The 17,917-nt window shown below is 51.8% G+C and overlaps 1 protein-coding gene and 1 non-coding gene across 26 annotated transcripts in view; one reads left to right on the forward strand and one right to left on the reverse strand.

The window, feature by feature from the left end:
* Window positions 1-1,132: 1,132 nt before the first annotated feature.
* Window positions 1,133-17,917, reverse strand: part of MADD (MAP kinase activating death domain) — a 46,389-nt gene continuing 29,604 nt past the window's right edge. For 12 of the 25 annotated variants that reach the window (XM_058663064.1, XM_058663063.1, XM_058663065.1 and 9 more), the window contains 12 exons: window positions 16,929-17,037; window positions 16,598-16,660; window positions 16,237-16,357; window positions 16,036-16,141; window positions 14,925-15,035; window positions 12,272-12,379; window positions 6,217-6,381; window positions 5,893-5,965; window positions 5,658-5,764; window positions 3,567-3,636; window positions 1,775-1,821; window positions 1,160-1,516 (listed from right to left, as the gene is read on the reverse strand). In XM_058663064.1, the coding sequence (XP_058519047.1) occupies window positions 1,412-1,516; window positions 1,775-1,821; window positions 3,567-3,636; window positions 5,658-5,764; window positions 5,893-5,965; window positions 6,217-6,381; window positions 12,272-12,379; window positions 14,925-15,035; window positions 16,036-16,141; window positions 16,237-16,357; window positions 16,598-16,660; window positions 16,929-17,037 (1,185 nt within the window). In that variant the 3' untranslated portion in view covers window positions 1,160-1,411. Of the gene's footprint in view, window positions 1,517-1,774; window positions 1,822-3,566; window positions 3,637-5,657; window positions 5,765-5,892; window positions 5,966-6,216; window positions 6,382-12,271; window positions 12,380-14,924; window positions 15,036-16,035; window positions 16,142-16,236; window positions 16,358-16,597; window positions 16,661-16,928; window positions 17,038-17,917 lie in introns of all 25 variants that reach the window. The other 13 variants (XM_036492798.2, XM_036492876.2, XM_036492865.2 and 10 more) reach the window with 4 other exon arrangements.
* Window positions 14,011-14,117, forward strand: LOC118759565 (U6 spliceosomal RNA). The gene has a single exon (XR_004996265.1). It is a non-coding gene; the product is annotated as a U6 spliceosomal RNA (small nuclear RNA).

A 17,917-nucleotide genomic window follows, 5' to 3' on the forward strand; every position in this document is an offset into this window, starting at 1 on the left:
CACTAGACCCTCGGTCTACTTCCACGTTCACTCCTGGGGGGGAGGTGGAGGAGCTGGCATAGAGGGTAGCCTGGCACAGCCCTCCTGCTCGGGAGCCTGTGCCTGCCATCTGTAGTCTTGGCAGGTGGGTGTGGGCTATGTCCACAAGCGCTGGGGTAGAGGGGCATGGGGCTGCTGGAGTCCTGGTGAACAGCAAGTCCTGGATCTCAGGCAGCAGAAGGCAGTCCTGTCCTCCCTGACACTGCGGGCCAGGAAGGCCTCCCTTGTTGAGGCACGCCCGATTCTGGGACTACCTGAGTTGTGCTCAACCTGAGACACTCCCGGTCCAGGACCCAGAACCCAGAGCCTGGCTTCAGGCACCTGTTTAGGCCCCTACTCCTGGCTTGGCACCACAGCCCTAGGGGAGGGAAAGCTCCCTGTTCCAGCTTCTCCCAGGACCCTGGGGCTTGTCAGGCAGCAGCTGGACTTCAGCCCAGGTATGGGTGACCGTGCCTCCCAAGGGCCTTTTTGGAGTCCAGGCACGGCCTTGCCTCAGGCCTGGGCTGGGAAGGAGACCTCATTGACCACAGGGCAGCCGGGGAGGCCAGCGGGAGTTGAGGACATTTATTTCATGATCACATGGCTGTACATCTTCTATAAATAACACGGAGCAGGAATATCTACATCCTCCCTCACCTTCCTCCCCTAGCCACCTTGGTCACCTGGCACCCAGTGCCAGGAGATGCCCTTGGACAGAGTAACCAGTGAGACACTGCAAGCCTCCTTCCAGGGAGGGAAGTCATAGCCCAGCACAGGGCCGCCTGGGTGATGCTGCTGTCTTGGGAGATGTGAAGGAGACTGTGAAGTGTGGCTCACTCAGCTATCCCCAGACTCCTTTCCCTTTCCTGCCCACCCCTCGGTTGGGAGAGCAGGCTCAGGTCTCCCCCCAGCTACCCAGCGTGGACCTGCTCCAGGAGTCCAGTCAAGCTGAGTCACACAGGGTGTAGAGCTGGCTCCTGCACTAGGGGTATGTGGGGAGTGGCAGTCAGGGTGCCAGGGGTGAGAACGAGGGAGCACAACACCAACATCTACAGGATACGTCATGGTGGGCTCACTGGCCCATCTCTCTCTCTCTCTCACACACACACACACACACACACACACACACACTCTCTCTCTCTCTCTCTCTCTCTCTCTCTCTCTCTCTCTCTCTCTGTGGGGACAGCTCGCCTTCTGGGAGTAGAGGGGAAGAGAAGGTGGCAGGGGCTAGCTTAGCCCTGAACAGAGGGCCCAAAGACACACTCAGGCCGAGGCATGCCTTGAGGAGCACACTCACACCACCGCCCGCGTCTTGGTGCCGACGGGAGCACTGTGCACGCAGAGACAGCAGGGCATGGCGGTGTCCCCTGGGCTGGCGGCTGCTGCGCCCCTGTCAGCTGGAGACAGGCCGCGGTGGGGTTCGGAGACCTTCCTCGCTGCTGTGCGCGGCGGCCACATACGAGAAGAGACACAACACGGAGTAGCAGATCTCGTGGGCCTAGAAGGAGAGGAGAGCGCACAGGTTGGTCCTGCCAAGACCCCAGAGACTTCCTGTGCGGAGGCTGTGCTGGGCCGCCAACTCCTGCCCTCACGGTAGGGTATGCAGCCTCGGAGGTTGGCCCCGAGGGAGAGCGGGCTTGGGATGCACGTGCCTGCTGCTGCCTCAACTGTGTCTCTAGCACCTGCAGTGCCCACCCCCTCCTGGGTCGAGGTCCCCTGGCAGCCCTGGCATATCAGGGCCAGGTGGCACACTCACCATTGGTGTCTTGTACTTGTGGCTCACCACTTCTTTAATTTCAGGAACTAAAACCGGACGGGCAAGAGACAAAACAGAAAGTTCAAAACTAAGGGTGACAGTGCCAGGCTCCCTCAGGTGGCAGTGCTTGGCACCAGGGTCCCCGTCCCCTCTTGTGGTCTCTTGTAGTGCTGGCAGCAGCTCAGGGTATTGCAAGGCACAGGCCCCCAAGGCTTCTGTCTGGGCTCTGCCCCAGACTGCCCTGCTGGACCTCTGGGGCCTGCTGGTGCTCAGTGTTTGACACCTGTGGCTCTGCTGGGCCCAGTCTGGTCCAGCACTGTCCCAGGGCCCCTGGGGGCTGGCAGTGGGCAGTTCCCAGATCCAAGCTGGGAGGGGAGTGCCATCTCTAGGCCGTGCCTCACCTTGCTGAAATGACCATGTACTTAGCCCTGTCAATAGCCCCAACGTCTGGGCATGTGATGCACACACAGATCCCTTTAGTTCCCCAGCCCCTATGCAGAGGGTCCTGAGGCTACGGGAAGAGGTAGCCTGCCAGTGTCCTTCCCTGCGTGGCAGGAGGAGCCCAGGCCCGCCTGTGTGAGGGAGAGCGTCAGAGGGCTCAGGAGCAGACACATGGAGCAGGAGGCAGGCGGGGGCAGCACCCGGAGAGCTCAGGCAAGTACACACATGTCCACAGCCCAGAATGCCACACTCAGAGTCGCCCCTGCCCCAGCCATGCAGGGGTTCTGCCTGGCCACAGGAAGGAGAGGGTCCCCCCCATCAAGGCTCGGCCACCATCACAGGAGCACAGGGGTGTGGCGGAGCCCTGGGAGCCAGAAAAAGTAGGGTGAGAGTTGGCACACCTTCTCCTGATCCTGGGAGTAGAATTTGGGGCACTGGGAGTTAGCAGATTAAACACTTGTTAAAGGCCAAGCAAGTTGCCAGACTCCTCCCAAACATCTCTCTGGCAGAACAGAGAAGGGAGCACAGGGGCATGGGGGTGAAGGGGAGGGGAGAGAGGAAGAGACACAGTGGGAAGTGGCTGTGGGAGCGGCTGGAGTTGGAGGAGGAAGCCCGCCCACTGGCTGCAGGGCCTGCAGGGCCTGGGGGTAGGCAGCAGGAGCCGAGCCGAGGTCACTTTACCTGCTGGAGAATGAAGGTTTTCACAGCAGCGATGAGGGCCACAAAAGAACCAAGCACAGACACAGCCGAACTCAAAGCCCCAGAGCGAGACCCTCCCCGCACCACGCCCTGCACCCCGCACCCGCACCAGCGCCTGCTGAAGGGGCAGATGGCGCCTGGCTTCCACCGCCACTGCCCCAAGGCCCAAGACCTGCCAGGTCTCCCTGCCCCCCCACAGCGGGTCTGCCCGCAATGCCCCATGCCCCTCTTCTAGCACAGGAATTGAAGGGACAGCAGAGCTGGGTCAGGGGGCCTGGGGAGAGTGCTGGGCTGCTGGAGTCTGGCAGCAGGCAACGTGGACACAGCAGAGCTCGGGCATGGCCAGCCCAATGAGCCCCAGGTCTTTCCGACTGCCAGCTCGGCTGCCGGCCAGGTGAGGGGAGGTGGCGCTACCTCCCCGAGCCTCTTAGGTGCCACCTCACACTGGCTCTTCTGTAGCCACTTGCCGGGGCTCGCCCTCTCCATCCCTGCCCATCTCGGGCTCCCCCTTCCTTGGGCCCTGTCACTCCTTGCTCTCCTGACATCTCAGCAGAGGCGGTTCTTCTCCCTGCCCCTCATGCCTCCTCTGGAGCGCCGAGGTCTGAGTTACTGCCATGGGAGTCCAGACCTAAGAGCAAAATAGTGTAATTACCAAATTCCTCCAGGACAAAGACGCCTCGAACTGTATTGCACTTTTTAATGTGATTCAGCTCTATGAAAACCTGCAAGAGAGGGAGGGAGGGTGGAGTGAGGCCTAAAGGCTCCGCCCCGGTGCCCCCACGAGCCCGCTCTCCCGGCTTCTGCCCCACGCCCACACAGAGGGAAGGACAGAATTCACACACACACAAACACACACACATACATACATACACACACACACACACACACGCACACACACACACACACACAATTCCAAAGCGCTAAGAAGCAAAGACAGCAGAAAGGGTGTGTACCTTCCGCTCCTGGCCGGAGGAGAAAGCATGGGAGAGAAATGAAGGCGTTAGTTTTAACGGTCAAGCCCAACCCGAAGGCCCCTGTGCTGGCCTGGGCTGCCCGCCCATGCACTCTGCCTGGGCAGTGCTCCAAGGACACGGTGCCCCGTCTTCCCCCTCAGCCCGTCAGGTCTCGACCCTTCCATGCATGCTCCTCCGGCGCAGAGGGGCTGGCACGGGCGCAAAGCTCCCCGGGGGAATAGAGGGGAGGACTGTCCTTAGGGTAGGAGCGCTGGGGTCTCCCAGGATGGCTGTGGCGATTGGGTTAACAGCTGCCACTTGCTGGGCGCCTCCTGGGAGGCCTGTGATCATTACACCTTGGTGGGTACAGTCTACGGGGCGACTCCTGGCTCAGTGTCAAGCCTGAGGATCAACAAGCCAGCCCACGAATGACAAGACGGGGCTTCAAATCCTAACACATCTTGGCTCCAGGCTGGCACCTGTCCTGTTTTGACTCCATCACTGCCCAGCTCTGCGGGGAGGGTCTGGCGTGTCCCCTCGCGTGCCATCTGAGTGCTGTGTGGCAGAGACCACACCACAGGCCACTATCTTGTTACCAGACGGAGGGGCTGGACCAAGAAGAAAACGTTTACTCCCCCTGCAGAGGGAGGTCTCTGCTGGGCCCGAGTGAAAGGCAGAGTGCCTCACTCTCCGAATTGTCGTGGTGTCAGTGTGGCAGACACCACCAGGGCAGGGCCCCGTATCACTTAAGATTCTCATCCTCGGGAGGGGAGGTCATAGCTCTAAAACATGGCTAGAAACCCGCTCCCTGAGAAGTGCCAGCATCTGGGTGGCCCAGGAAAGCACTTAGGCAAACTCTACCTGGGGCTGATCCCAAGGAGTTTAGGGGTTTAATGCCCTCTTAAGCCCCAGACTGAAACCAGTGAGGAGCTGTGCCTGAGCTTGGGGACTGGGGTGTGGCCTAGTGGAAGGGGTGGGAGCCTCAGGGAGAGGAACTGGCCCATCAGGGAAGTGGGAGGCAAGGCACTTGGGTGACGTCGGAGCTGTGGATGGAACTGGGATGATGCGCTGGCCTCAGAAAGAGATTAGCCTCAAGAGTGTCCACTGAGAGAAAAAGTAAGACTGCGTTAAAAGGCCGGGAGACAAAGGCAGCTCCTAGGGTGGCATCGCCACGAGGCAGAGATGATCCTTGAGTGCTCCCCCACCACGAGAAGGGGCACAGGGCCTGTGGAGCGGGGGTGGGGGGTTGGGTGGGTGACAGAGCGGGGACATTCAAAGGAAGGGAGAGAATGAGAAGGACAATCGGCGGGAGAAGGAAACGGCAAAGAAACACACGCGCTTCCAAGAAGACAGAGCCAAGTCGCCCGTCCGCGCTCCTTGCACACAGACACACTGGAGGAGCTCAGCCAGTCCAGACTCTCAAAGCAAAACCACCAAGCCAAGCATGCCCTGGGGGGCGGGGGCAGGGAGGGGCAGAGGCGCTGCGGACAGGGCCGAGGGAGACGCTCCCACTCACACTGTGCGAGACTAACTGCCGGCCAGCGTGGTCCCCAAATCTCACTGTCTCTCAGCCTCCCACCACAGCTTCCTTGCTTTGCCGCCATGACCCAGCGTGGTCACTGATGTCACTGTGCCCTCCCCTTGCTGTCTCTTGGGTCCGGCTGCTCCAGTTGGCCCAGTGGCCCTCTCTCACGCTCACTGGGAAGAAGGTCCTTGGGGACCTGGACAGGGATCCCTACTTCAGCTGGAAGTACAGGGCCAGGCAGCCTTGGGCTGCCTCCTCCACCTACCTGGTTATGCATGAACTTGAGATTGATCCCTTCCAGAGTGACCTGCAGCAAGCCACCCTCACCAGTTTTCATGTCCTGCACAGGGAACTCGCCACCTAGTTCAGGCCCTGTGGTGAGGGAGGGGGTATCAGCTGGCCAGTGAGGCCGGACAGCCCGTGCCCTACTTCCTCGTTGGGCCTCCACCATGCAGGGGGACCAGTGAAGACCCCCTCTGAGGGACGTGCTGTCTTCTCACCAGGCTTGATACTCTGCTGCCGGGCGGCCGCACGCTCCATGCTGTCCTTCACGCAGTAGTACAGTTCACGACACTGAGGCCCAGGATGGGTTGGGGGAGAGAGTTGCTGTCACACGAGCCTTCTGGGGCTCCCCACCCGCTGCCCTCTGATGGCTGCTGAAGGCTAAAGCTGACGCTAGGGCTCAGGGACACCTTGTGTCCTACACAACAGCTGGGGATCCAGAGTGGGTGCTCCAGACATGGATCCTTTACTTTCTTAGCTTGCAATTTGGCCTTCACTGCTCAGTCCACCCCAAGGCCTACACCCACTGGCAGCCTGAGTACCTTCTTAGTGTAGAATTTGTTGAGCTGGGTTTCAGAGCCATTTCGACGCCACAAGCATAACACTTTGGTCTTGGGGCAGTAGGTCATATTGATGAGCTTCTCGTACCACCAGCGCTCATAGACGGTCCCGATGTTACTGCGCAGCACCACACAGTCATCACACACCTGAGTGAGCCAACAGAGCTGCTCGGTGGCGCTGGTCTCTGCAGAGCCTTGCCCACCCCAGGCCTCACGACCCTGCTTCTCACATGACAATGATGGGGCAATTGGGTCCTGGGCACCATGTAGCAGGCTTTCTGCCAGATGGAGACACACATACACCCATACCACTACTGGACATCATATCTGCTAGGGCTGTTGAAAGCAATAAGGCACTGGGGTTGGCATGATGGCCTACCAGGCTACTTTTCTACCTGCAAGCCCTGACATCCCATATGTGTGGCAGTTGGTGTCCCGGCTGCTCCACTTCCCATCCAGTTCCCTGCTTATGGGCTGGGAAGGCAGTGGAATGTGACTCAGATCCTTGGGCCCCTGCACCCATGTGGGAGGCCTGGGGAAGAAGCTCCTGGCTCCTGGCTTTGGATCAGTTCAGCTCTTGCCGTTTGTGGACATTTGGGGAGTGAACCATTAGATGGAACACCTCTCTCTGTCTTTCCTTCTCTCTTAAAATCCATCATTCAAATAGAAATAAATCTTAAAAGAAAGAAATGAGGGCCCTGGAAGGAGACTGTGTACAAGGACACAGGACTCCTTGTGCAGTCTTCACCTCTGCCATCTCTGTCGTGTCCTGTACACTAACGGTGTTCCCAGCATGTCTCCTGCCTCGCCTGTTAACCTTAGCAGTCAGCTCCAGGGACAAAGGCAGGAGATGAGGGCAGACTTAGCCAATGCATTTTCAAACTCTTTCTTTCTTTCTCTCTCTCTCTTTCTTTCTTTCTTTCTTTCTTTCTTTCTTTCTTTCTTTCTTTCTTTCTTTCTTTCTTTCTTTCTCTTTCTCTCTTTCTCTTTCTCCTTCCTTCCTTCCTTCCTTCCTTCTTTCTTTCTTCCTTCCTTCCTTTCTTTTTTCTTTCTTTTTCTTTCTCTCTCTCTCTCTCTTTAGATTTATTTATTTTATTTGAAAGTCTGAGTTAGACAGAGAGAGAGAGATGGAGCAATCTTCCTTCCATTGGTTCGCTTTCCAAATGGCCATAATGACTGGGGCTGGGCCAACCAAAGCCAGAGCTGGGAATCTTCCAGATCTCCCACGTTGTTAGCAGGGGCCCAAGTACTTGGGCCATTGTCTATTGCTTTTGCCAGACCATCTGCAAGGAGCTGGACCAGAAGTGGAACATTCAGGACATGAACTACTGCTTATATGGGATGCCAGCATTGCAGGTGGTGGTTTCAACTGCTATGTCATAATGCCAGCCACTCTCTTCCCTATTCCTATAAAAAACATTCTTATAACTAATTTCAGAATGAATATGAACAATGTTCACTGCACAAAAATTATATAAAACATGGGATGAGACTGCATTGCCTAGTGGAGTGTTCAGGTTCAAGTCCTGGGTTCTGTTCTGACCCAGTTTCCTGCTAACGAACACAGGTGTCGTCAGACTGCCTGGCTTCTACTTCTCATTCTGCCATTACTTAACTGTGGCTCCTTGAACACAAGCTCATTGGTGTCTAGACTTCCATCAAGTGTACCATAGGGCTAATGTTGTGGAGTAGATAACGAGTTCATGTGCCAGAAAGCCTGGGTGCACATATAGGAAGCACATGCAGTTAGCTACCATAACCACACCACACTTACCAAAACTATAATAATGATCATTACTACCACGTGAACGGTTCTTCAGTCTTTCTCCACGGGGACCTCTCACCCCAAGCTCCTGAAGAGCAGCTTCTCAGGCTCATTCTGTCCACAACTGAACTCAGCTTCTCTCTCTGGGCAGATCTGCCTCTCACGTCTCCTGCCTGATGCCAAGCACGCACATACAGCATTCCTTGGCCCTTAACCTCATCCATCACCGAGTCCTCAGGTGCCCCTGAGCCACTCTCTCCTTCCCCTACTCCGACCACCAGCCTTTATTCCTCCTTCAAGTCTAAGCTCTGGGGTCGCTTCTGGAAAGCTGCCTGACTCCCAGTCCTTGGCTACATCTATGTTCCTGGAAATCCTGCCCTACCCTTCCCTGGACACCCCCTCTCATGAGGCTCATCGTGTTTTGTGGCACTCGTTACGGCTACTCAAATCTAGGAGAGCAACAGAAGTCAAGTCGGTCTGCTCCACACCTAACCAAGGGCTGCGGGTATGACGTGGGCCTCACAAATATTGGGTCAATGAGTAAGGAATACACACAACTCTCAGGGTTCAGCAACCACATCAGAGCTCAGTGGAGTTCTAAAAGGATTAGGACAAGGCAGGCAAAGTGGCAGGACCGATTTGGAAACCTGAGTTCTAGCCAAGCCTGACCCCATGGTTTCCTACATGCAGGAAATAGACACAACTCCTTCCTCTGTTAACACCACATGAAGGTGGTGGGCATATTCAGGACATATGATTTCTGGGCCAGAGGAATGATGGTTAACAACATGGTTTCCTTGGGCTGCTGATGAAGTTATGAATGGACAGTCTTTGGGCTGGCAAGGAGGTAGAACCTATCAAAATTGTAAATGTGTGTACTCTTGATTTGGAAACTCCACGTCTAGGAATATATATCCTATAGCAAACAGTGAGAGGTACTAATTAAACAGGGTAATGACTGAGCACTGACTTAAAACATAAAAAGATGTCCATGGCACATGAACTTAAAAATATCAAAGTATGGGGCCCGGTGCAGTAGCCTAGTGGCTAAAGTCCTTGCCTTGCACACCCCGGGATTCCATATAGGCACCAGTTCTAATCCCAGCAGCCCCACTAGCCATCCAGCTCCCTGCTTGTGGCCTGGAAAAGCAGTCAAGGATGGCCCAAAGCCTAGGGATCCTGCACCCATGTGGGAGACCTGGAGGAAGATCCTGGTTCCTGGCTTCAGACTGGCTTAGCTCCAACCGTTGTGGCCCCTTGGGGAGTGAACCAGTGGATGGAAAATCTTTCTGTCTCTTCTCCTCTCTATACATCTGACTTTGCAATAAAAATAAATAAATCTTTAAAAAAACACAAAATCATATAACGATATTTGAAGTCTGAAATCCATTTTATAAATGTCAAAACAAATTCCAAATAAATAAATAAATGATATTTATGCAAATAGGCTTCCCCTGCCCTTAAAGCTGAAAGGCTACACACCAAACTCTGGGGAGTGGGATGGGGAGAAGAGTGAGGGGAACTTTTACTTTACTTGGTTTTATACGATTTACAGCTTTTACTGTTTACTTTTGTGATATAATAATAATAAAGCAATAAAACATTTCAAACCCTTCCCAAAAGACTGCCCCACAGATCATTTCTCAGGCTGTGTTCTAAGAAAGGTGGGATCAGACTCTGAGTGGCCACCAGGTGGCACGGGGCAGAGGCACTGAGTGACCAGCAGGTGGCACGGGGCAGAGGCACTCTTGCTCTGTGTGGTAATATGGCAAGAAGAGACATCTGGGAGGGTCAAGGGACCAATCTCACACGACAGAGGCTCAGCATGAGGTGAGAGTGTACTTCGGCAGAGGTACAAGGAAGTTTTTCGAGAAGTCCAGAAAGGAGAGGAACGACCTGCCACTTCCACGGCAGCAGACATCCTCGGTGAGGGCTCAGCTCTGAGGAACACCAGGCCACAGGCTAACATCCCAGGAGGGTGCCAGGGAAATGGTCCCTCCTTGCTCCAGCCTTAGTGCGGGCTCGTCCCTCACCCCCATGCTCACTAAACTACTGCTCAGAAACTGTGTGAAAATCAAACGTGGCTAAATCCCAAGAGAGCACTAGAAAGGTTATTTAGTATTACTACTTTACGTAGGAGTTGTTTGTCCCCTAAAATTACTGGAAATAAATCTATTTTAGAGTTATCACAGAAATGAAGAAAACATGGACAATCTCCCTTCATAATCCCAGAGTAAGATCAACTTTCTCCAAGTAGGGCTCAAAATCCAGAACCCATAAAAGTAACTTATCAATTTAACAACTTTTATGTGAAAGTAAAAAGGTCTGTGGGGCAGGAGTTTGACACAGCAGCTGGGGTGCCAGCTCCACTCTTGATTCTGGAAGGCAGCAGGTGATGGCTCAAGTCATTGGGCGCCTGCCACCCATGTGGGAGATCTAGACTGAGGAGATCTCAATCAGGTTGCAAGTAATTAAACAGTTAATTAGCTGATAGGAGATCATGCTCTGCCTTCTAAAATACACTGAGTGATAAGTAGATAGGAAGGAAGAATGAATTTTATGGCAAGAAAATACCACAGGCAAAATCAGAAGATAAATGACAAACTTCACAGTGGCCAAATCTGGCTGCCTAAATGTGGCTCACTGACCATTACAAGAGAAATGACCACGTAAGATAACCGGAAGCATGCAGCCCCACCTTTGAGGGATTCTTGCCAAAACATTCAATCTGAAATTGGGGCCCAGTGTAATGGCTCAATTGACTAATCCTCTCCCTGCAAGTGATGGGATCCCATAGGGGCGTCAGTTTGTGTCCCAGCTGCTTCACTTCCCATCCAGTTCCCTGCTGTGGCCTGCTAAAGCAGTGGACGATGGCCCAAAGCCCTGGGATCCTTCATCAGTGTGGGAAACATGGAGGAAGCTTCTGGCTTCAGATTTGGCCTTAGGGTGAGCTCCAGCCATATAGCCATTTGTACAGTAAACCAACAGTTGGAGGATCTTTCTCTGTCTCTCCTCTCCATAAATCTCGTTCCAATAAAAAATTTAAAAAAAAAACAGAACCTCATTCAATAGATATGCTTTAAAAAAAAAGCCTGAAACTGATTAGACCTCTAGTTTGAACTACTAGTGTCTAAGAAAGATAAGTGGTACAGAAACATGTTAGTGACACCCAGGAGGATGTCTGCCAAGAATGCAGAAGGTGAGGTGCTCCACGGGTAAATGATCCAATGTGCTCAACAACGGCCAAGGGGGAGTGGTGTGATTTATGGGGTGCCAAGGAGTCCTATCAAGCAGACACACTAGTGTGCTGTCCCTGTGAGCCAGCAGTCCCACATCAGGGACTTCTTTCTTACTGACACATGTGCACAAGTTAGCAACAGCCAAAACCTGGAACCCGCCCAAGGATGCACAGGCACTAACTGGCAGTTACAGTGGGCACACAGGTGGTCTTAGACAACAGGGCTACCTGTGCTAATACAGACCACCACCAGGATGTGTTTAATCAAAAAAGCAATATTTCAACAGATATAATGTGCCACTTCTTATAAGAAAAAATGAATAATTTATATCTATATTTCATTGCTTACATAAAATTCACTGTAAGACAAAAAGAAAACCAATGAAACTGGCTATTGAGGGCAGTATTTGGCCTAGCAGTTCAGCTGCTGGTTTGGAACATCTACAACCCACATTACAGTGCCCGGGTTCAAGGGCTAGCTCAGCTTTAGTTCTGGCCTCCTGCTAATGTGCACCCTCAGAGACAGCTGATATTGGGCCAAGGAATTGATTCCTGCTGCCCACTTGCGAACCTGGATTGAGTTCCTAGCCCTTGGCTTCTGCTCAGCCTAGTTCTGGCCTTTGCTGTGGAGTAGATCAGTGAACAGAAGCTTTTGCCTCTCACATAGAAATTTATAAAAAAGGAAAACCAAAATAATGATCGAGTCTATGGGACTATGAAGGGATGAATGGGAAATTGATGGAAGGAGACGAGAACGAGTGTAAACCCTCCCAAAGTATACTATTTTATGTTGTTCCAGCTTATGGCTAATATGACATATCACCTATTCAATATATACTTAAAAGAGGTGGAGCAATAAAAGAATCAGTACATTGGTTTAATTATTTGTGAAATAACCTGACAGTTTAGACAGCTGTACTACAAGGATAAATGGTGTGAGATGAATGGTAAAACAAACACCGCCGCCGTTAGTTTTAGGAATTCTTGATGATTCACAGATATTCCTCGAGGTCCCGACATGAACCAGCACCTACCTCCATGAAAAAGATGTCTCCGTTTGTGTCTGTGCCTGCGTGTACCACAAACGTCTGCTTCTTCATGTGCCGGCTCCCACTGGACCGGATGGAGAGATCCCGCCCGTTCTGAGGAAGGAAGGGGTGACACTCACAGTGGGCTCCCAGCCAGAGCAGGCCCATTCAGAGCCGCCGCCTCAGCTGGCCGCCAACCCCCAGACAAGCGCTTGCAGACCTGACTCATCTCAGGACAGCTGCAACTCTTCAAAATTCCTGAAGACCCCAAATACCTTTTCTTCGTATGAGTTATATTTATAGGTGTCATACTAGAAATTAAAACTGAGAAATATTTAAATATTCACTAACAGATTTGACAACTATAATTCATTCGTAAAAATGAATGACATGCATTCATGTACATTGTTTGTTAAAAAAAAAAAACAACCTTACTTTTTTTTTTTAAAAGATTTATTCAGTTTATTACAAAGTCAGATATACAGAAAGGAGGAGAGACAGAGAGGAAGATCTTCCGTCCGATGATTCACTCCCCAAGTGAGCCGCAACGGCCGGTGCTGCGCCGATCCGGAGCCGGGAACCTGGAGCCTCCTCTGTGTCTCCCATGTGGGTGCGGGGTCCCAAGGTATTGGACCGTCCTTCACTGCTTTCCCAGGCCACAAGCAGGGAGCTGGATGGGAAGTGGAGCTGCCGGGATTGGAACCGGCGCCCATATGGGATCCCAGGGCGTTCAAGGCGAGGACTTTAGCCGCTAGGCCACGCCGCCAGGCCCAAACAACCTTACTTTACAAAAATGTGGCACTAGAGCCCGGTGTGGTAGCCTAGCGGCTAAAGTCCTCGCTTTGCATGTGCTGGGATCCCATATGAGCACCGGTTCCAATCCCAGCAGCTCCATTTCCCATCCAGCTCCTGTTTGTGGCCTGGGAAAGCAGTGGAGGATGGCCCAAAGCCTTGGGACTCTGCACCCACATGGGAGACACAGAGGAGGCTCCAGGTTCCTGGCTTCAGACTGGCTCAGCTCTGGCTGCTTCACCTACTTTGGGAGTGAGTTGGCAGGTGGAGGATCTTCCTCTCTGTCTCCTCTCCTCTCTGTATATCTGCCTTTCCAATAAAAATAAAACACATCTTTTTTTAAAGTGTGACACTGCTTTTACATATTGTAAAAGAATATAAAAACATATTCCTCTCCTATGTTTGGTATATGCTTGCAGTGAGGGAATCTCAACTGAACTTGAACTGTGGTTATGCAACAAGGTGGAGGAATCCACCTTGGGGGGAGGGTTTGGGGAGGGGTGGGGAGAATCCCAGTACCTATGAAACTGTGTCACATAATACAATGTAATTAATGAATAAAAAAAAGAATACAAAAAAAAAGAAAGAAAAAAAAACCATATTCCTCTCTGCTTCTGCAGCAATCTACTGCTTTGGCTGATGCAGATGAAGAAAATGTGGCCTCATATTCCCTGCACTTGAGAAAGGAAAGAATGTCTGAATGTACATATTTGCCTTTGGCACTGTGCAGAACCGAGCAACAATCACTTTGCTGGAGTTAGTGGCAATGAATACCTTATGCTATTGTGTTAACTCCATCTGTGTGCCTTAAGCTTTTGAGGGCACCTTTTAGCCACACTTAGATGTGTAACATCACACACTGGATGTGAGGAGTACTAGTTCCCTGAATATTACAGCTCTTCCAAATGCTGACATGTTTTATTATACCATATACTTAAAAAATCACACCCATTGTGCTCACTTACGTGGCACATATACTAAAACTGGGATGATACAGAGAAAACTAACATGGCCCCTGTGCAAGGATGACACACAAATTCGTGAAGTGTTCCATATTAAAAAATTTTTTTAAATCACCTTCATTAATATAACTACCTATCTCCTTAGGAAAGCCTTACAATGTTGGAAAGCTTCAAGTATTCCAAAACTTCAGAACTTGAATTCTACCATGGGCAATAAATACTTATCAGTTTTTTTCTTTGAAATGACAGACTCAATTTATTAGCTTTAGAGAAAACGTCAGCCAAATACTCAACTGTGAATAACCACAGTTTGAAGCCCTCCTTCTGAGTAAAAACACTGTCCCCTTGTTCATCTTGGAACTCAAACTGTTGCAAGCTGCTTTCCTCAAAACCACCACCATCCTCAGTGGGCAGCAGAAATGCTTTCTGTACACATTTCGCTCTGTCCCCAGAAAATCAGAGATGGGTAACGATCAGCAGGAGCTCATGAGTGCAGAGGGACTCACTGCTTCATCCAGACACTGGCTCTTTCAGAACTGAGTGCGTGAAGTCAGGACTGAGACAGCTCCCGGCACAGCTGCCAGGGGAGAATTCTACCACTGAACCACCAATGCTCTGGCACATTTGGGGTCCTGCCCTTGTCTGTGCTGAGGTGCCAGCAATCTCACCCACCACCACCGCTTTGTAGTATCAGTGCAAACATCAGCTGGGGAGAAAGGCACAGAGCACACTAGTATTGTATGATGAAAACGCTGTTCACAAACATTGTACCACAACTGCTGCCCCGGGAGGATTCTACCCTAAAGAGGGGCTGTGAGCCTCATTCAAACATCACAGACCACTACCCCACTTCCCAAGCAGGGAGCAAAGTGGACCATACAGTGATAAAGCTGAGTCATGCTCACCAGGTTGGCCAGCTGATCCAGCACCTCGTTGATCTGCTGGCTGTACACAAGCCCAATGTGGGACTTTCCCATTAAGCGCCTCACCTTCTTCCGGATGTCATTTTTATTTACCTGAAAAATCCAAACAGGAGTCTTAGTAAGAGATCTGTCCCTCTCATGACCAAGATGAAGGTCCGACAAGCATACGGCTAAGCGTCCTCCCATCTGGGAGAAGCGATTTTCTCACACAGCACACCGCTGCACACGGCATGGCACTTTGAACTGTGCACCTTCCCAGGGTGCTGGGGAGCACCCTGGCTTGAGCTCTGCTTGGCTCCTGCAGAATGTGGTTCTTCAAGCCGCTCTGCACGGACACACTTCCTCTTCATGTCCAACTAATACTGAAATATTGGTTCCTAAAAGCCTCAGTGTAATTCAGAAACCGTGACGCATGGGGGTGCTGGGACTCGGCTATGGGCAGAAACGCTCCACAGGTTAAGGATCATTGTCCTTTCTCAGCCCCTGCAATGCACCAGAGCAATGAACATTCCACAGAGAATGGATCCAATCCAGGCGGCCTGACCTGGAGGGTGTGCTGCACATCTGCTCAACGCACCCCTTCCACATCTGGGGAGGCTGGGAGAGCAGGAGCACAAGCCCAAGTTCACTGTCAACCTTAGGTCTCCCCTTCCACAGCAGCATTGTTGAGTCGGCAACATTATTTCTTCTGCAACTATGGGAACCAAGCACAACCAAATCAAACTAGAACCTACTATTATTTTGTTAATGGGCAGCTCTTTCTGCAGCCAGAGAAGATTCTGTATGATGTGGGGCTAATGCTGAAGACTGAACTCTGACCTTGACTCCTACTGTTTTATAACAGTCGTCCTATCTGTGGGGAGCTCTACTGGAATCCTAAACCACTTAGCAGGAGGAGCCCAAGCAGCATTCAAAGTAGACACAAGAGGAGAGTGGACTAGGCGGCTAGGGTGACATGTGGGAGCTGCGGGGCAGCTCTGGCCCTTCAGTCAGGCCGAGCCCTGGGAAGCTGCTTGGACAGGACTTAGGAGACAGCAGCAAGTGCTACCTTTCCAGCATCAGGAGCACAAGAACTAAGCAAAGTTGTCTCTACCTTCATTAGCAGCATGTAGGAGATGAGGTTATGCAGAAGGGTGGCCAGCAAGCGATCTTCGTCATCCTCCAAGCGTTTCCGGTCATGCTCTCCCAAAGACAGGTACCTAAGTGGAAGACCAGGCCCAAGTCATCCCTCAGCCCAGAGATGGCAGAATGGAACAAAGGTGGAACATTCCCGAGGGCTGCCTGAGGGCCATACCTGTCAATCATTTCTTGGGGACCCTGGTCCATACCCATCCCTTCTCTCTCCAACATCACAGCATCTAAGAATGCATCTTCCCAGAATTGCATTTGGTCCCATAAAGTAGAACGCTCTTTGCCTACAGATAGAATAAAAGGTTTGCTAAGGGGATTTGTTCAGCATTTAAAGACTACAACTGACAAACAATAAAAATAAAGAAAGAGTAAACACCAGATGGGAGTTGTTACCAATTTCAGAGCAAGAGAAAAACACAAAACTCTGCACCCCAGACCTCACAGTCCAGCCCCACATGCCTTCAAGGGAGCCCCAGTCCCTCCCAAAGTGGAGGAACAAACAGCATGCAAAGAAAGGTGGTTACTTATAGAAAAGGTCTCCATAGCAGCGTCCTCTAACTGGTCCCACATTGATCCTTTGTCCCTTCCTGCCAATTTGTGAGCAAGAGGAAAGAAAGGAAGACAGAAAGACAGACACTGATGATTAATACTAACACCAAAATCCCAGCTAGTCCTTCCCCGACTGTGCAGCTCACACCCTGGTATGTCGCTTGCTTCAGACACCAGCCCGCTAGCTGGTGTTAGCCGTGGCATCAGCAAAAACCCAAGTGGTTGGTTACCTGGCGTGGTGCCACCCTCTCCCCGGACAGCTGGGCTTCCTCACTGTGCAAGGGGCCTTCCCAGGCTGCTTCTCACCTAGGAGTCCCTCGTAGAGGTACACGCGTTGGCTGACATCTTCAGTACAGCGAATTGGGCTGCCCATCGGTTTCTCCTTCACCTTCGGCTTCAGGCTGTGGGCTTTCCCCTAGAGAGAGCAGGTGATCGGCCGGCTGTCCCGCACAGGTGCCGAGTGAACTGAGCCTTAGGGGGAGGCCCACACAATCAGCCACCAAGTACAGTGACACGCTCTGATCCCCCTACTTCTGCTGCTACTCTGTGGGCCTCTAGGATTCCAGTCAAGTCCATCTGATAACTCTGATTTCTATCGCTGCTTTCTACGTCATACTTTTTAATTCAAAGATTTTCTCTTAAAAAAAAAATTGGGCAGGGCGGGGGGTGTTGGTACTGTAGTACACCTACAGCACACAGATGTGTCAGTCTGAATCCCAGCTGCTTCACTTCTTCTCTTTTTATTTTTTTTTTTAAGACTTATTTACTTTTGGGCCCGGCGGCGTGGCCTAGCGGCTAAAGTCCTCGCCTTGAAAGCACCGGGATCCCATATGGGCGCCGGTTCTAATCCCGGCAGCTCCACTTCCCATCCAGCTTCCTGCTTGTGGCCTGGGAAAGCAGTCGAGGACGGCCCAAAGCCTAGGGATCCTGCACCCATGTGGGAGACCTGGTTCCTGGCTCCGGATCAGCATAGCACCGGCCGTTGCGCTCACTTGGGGGGTAAATCATCAGACGGAGGATCTTCCTCTCTATCTCTCCTCCTCTCTGTATATCTAACTTTGTAATAAAAATAAATAAATCTTCTTAAAAATGAAAAAAATAATAAAGACTTATTTACTTTTATTGGAAAGGCAGATTACAGAGAGAAGGAGAGACAGAGAGAAAAAGATCTTCCATCTGTTGGTTTACTCCACAAACAGCCACAACAGTCAGAGAAAAGGTGATCTGAAGCCAGGAACTAGGAAGCATCTCCCATGCAAGTACAGGGACCCAAAGCTTTGGCCCGTCCTCTACTG

This window comes from Ochotona princeps, chromosome 4 (genome assembly GCF_030435755.1).
Source record: "Ochotona princeps isolate mOchPri1 chromosome 4, mOchPri1.hap1, whole genome shotgun sequence".
NCBI lineage: Eukaryota > Metazoa > Chordata > Mammalia > Lagomorpha > Ochotonidae > Ochotona > Ochotona princeps.